Here is a 2465-nt window from a genome sequence, read left to right as displayed (position 1 = left end):
GGCGCTATCAGCTGCAGAGGAGCAATTGACCACGGGGGCTTCGTTCCAAGCACTGCAGACACTAATTCGTCGTTTGTTCCAGCCAACCTCGATAAAAGATCTTTTCGTCAGCGTATCCAGCACTTTTGCACAGATTGTACACGGTAGTGCAGCCGTCCTGTTCCTCTTCGACCCAAGCAGCAATGAACTGTGGACGCAACGTGAGGAGAATCAGTTGATACAAGTACCAGGCTCTCTGGGTATTGCTGGAAGTACACTAGCGAGTGGATCAACGTTAATCATCACGGACATATCAGCCGATCCACGCTTCCATCCCATGGTCGATCAGTTCGCCATGAACGGCTTACAACAGGATGATACCTCACACCTGATGAGTATCTCTCTACCAAATCTGAACTCCTCGAAGCCAACGCATAGCATGGTATCGTCAGCACTCGTCTCCTCTGATGGTAACATTCTAGGTTTCTTCTTTTTAAAACCTGATTTAACTGGCATTGTGTACGTTTAAACAGGGGCAGTATATGGCGTTCTTCAAGTGGCTTTCCCTACCTCGACTTTATCTCCAATCGACCGACGAATTCTTGTGACTCAAACGCAGCTTTATAGTAAAATCTGCTGCTGCTACGGTATGTTAAACTGAGCTTTTTTATCCACTTGAAACAGTGAAAATCCTGACGTGTTGTTGGGTACAGTGGAGCAGATAATGTTCGAGATGCTTCGCAATTGTCGTGACCGTGTTCGCGCTCGCGTCCCCGAGAAATTTATGAAATTATTCAAGCAGAATAAAAACTGGCGCAAATACTACACGTTGCTCGAGCGGAAAGCTGTCGAGTTGGAGACCAAGCTGCGTGACGTGCTGGAAGAGCGCGAGCAGCTCATCCAGTCGAAAAACGAGCTCCAGAAACGTCATCAACTCGTGAAGGACAAGCTCGAATCCAGCGAACAAAACTCGAAAAATGTGAGCAACCTGGTGGCAGATTGGAAAAAGAAGATGAGTAAATGGCAACAACTTCTGGACGACAAAGACCGAGCAATTGCTGACAAGACAAATGAGGTCGAGAAAGTGGAGAGAGAGTTTGAAGCATTTCGACGTGAGCGACGCAGTAAAGACTTGCAGAGTGTACTGAATTCACCTACACAACGCACTCACAGTGAAGCGTGTGACGAGTCCAAGTCTCTTAGCGATCGAGGTCAGCTCAGTCTTCTCCAAGCAGATAAAACCAGACTCAAGAGTCAACTGGTGCGTGCAGAAGCCGATAACCTGCTTCTCGTCAAAGCCATCAGCATTTCCCGCAGTCAACATGGAGAATTACCGAGAACAATCCAAGCAGAAGTGACGCGAGTAGCTACGCGAGTGTCACGCCGTGCCCCATCCGAAGCTTAAATCGTAAGAAAAGGCAATGCATACCGGTACTCCGGACGTTACTTGCTCAGTGTGAGAGTGTAGTCCGACGTCTCCTTGGACAACGCAGCACGGTAGCGATCTTGCAAGATCTCGGCCAACAGCTCGTGCGTTCCAAGCGCCTCCGTGACGCGAACGTCCACGTCTGTGTGTCTGGCACGGACGTCCTTAATGATCTCTTCGATGTCTCCTTTCTCGCCCGCGTGACGGCCATTGGAGAAGAACATTTTGGCACATACAACGATCCCCTTAGTCACGTTGTAGTGATCCAGCGCTACAGCCAGCAGAGGGTCGTTAAAGTCGTATTCGGCACCTTCACGACGCTCCATACACGCAGTACCGACGAGCTTCACACGCTGGTTGGTCTTCAGCAACTCACGCAGTTCGTTCGCTACAAACTCGCGTGACTCATGCACGTCACGACTCGGAGTACCGTGATCCACGACAAGCACCGTCACGTCTTCCTGCAACGTCGCAAAGTCCACAGCTTCGTGGATACGTTCCAGTAAAATCTGAGCCACACGAGTGTCGTGGCCGTCCACTAGACAGCCACCAATACGGACCGAGAGAGCAGCGGACGTTGACGAGACGGAGTCCCATACCTGATTCATCGTCTTGGGCAAGAACTCGGTCAACGTCGAGCTGTTCCCGAAAAACAGTGGGAGCACGACAACGTCGCTCGCACCTTCGCCACGTGTAGCCAGATGCTCGGTCAGCACCATCTCGAACGTCTTGGCTTTGAGTCCATTGAGTTCCTGAGGATCCACACGGTTCGAGAACCGGAAGCTGCATGGCACCACTGGTTGGCCCAGAGCACGACTCAGTCGGAAGCTGATCTGACGCAGGTCCAAGTACGGCTCGGCCCGTAGAGATCCGATGTTCACCAGCACCACTAGACGTTGAGTAGAAGAGACGATAGGATTGGTAGACTCTCCTTTAGCCAGTTTATCCTCCTCCAACACCTGCGCTAGGATACCTTCACGATATGTCGGATACAGTAACTGAACGCCCAGTTCCTCTTTGATCGGGTGATTGGCACAAATCTTGCTCTCGGCATAGAAAC

At 50.8% G+C, this 2465-nt stretch overlaps 2 protein-coding genes across 2 annotated transcripts; one reads left to right on the top strand and one right to left on the bottom strand.

Annotated features, from left to right (window-relative positions):
• Positions 1–316: 316 nt before the first annotated feature.
• PITG_22113 (uncharacterized protein) lies at positions 317–1384 on the top strand (the record flags this gene model as incomplete). Its single annotated transcript, XM_002894659.1, has 5 exons — positions 317–319; positions 407–449; positions 513–626; positions 693–1120; positions 1169–1384. The coding sequence occupies 5 exons, from the start codon at positions 317–319 to the stop codon at positions 1382–1384; spliced, it is 804 nt and encodes a 267-aa protein (XP_002894705.1).
• Positions 1385–1422: 38 nt separating this feature from the next.
• PITG_22112 (uncharacterized protein) lies at positions 1423–2459 on the bottom strand (the record flags this gene model as incomplete). The annotated part of the gene is made up of 2 exons (XM_002894658.1): positions 1423–2364; positions 2442–2459. The coding sequence occupies 2 exons, from the start codon at positions 2457–2459 to the stop codon at positions 1423–1425; spliced, it is 960 nt and encodes a 319-aa protein (XP_002894704.1).
• Positions 2460–2465: the final 6 nt, after the last annotated feature.

The sequence above is a fragment of the Phytophthora infestans genome, genomic scaffold, assembly GCF_000142945.1.
Source record: "Phytophthora infestans T30-4 supercont1.1532 genomic scaffold, whole genome shotgun sequence".
Taxonomy (NCBI): domain Eukaryota; phylum Oomycota; class Peronosporomycetes; order Peronosporales; family Peronosporaceae; genus Phytophthora; species Phytophthora infestans.
The sequence above is the reverse complement of the archived record's forward strand: the minus strand, read 5'-3'. Positions and strand labels throughout refer to the sequence as shown.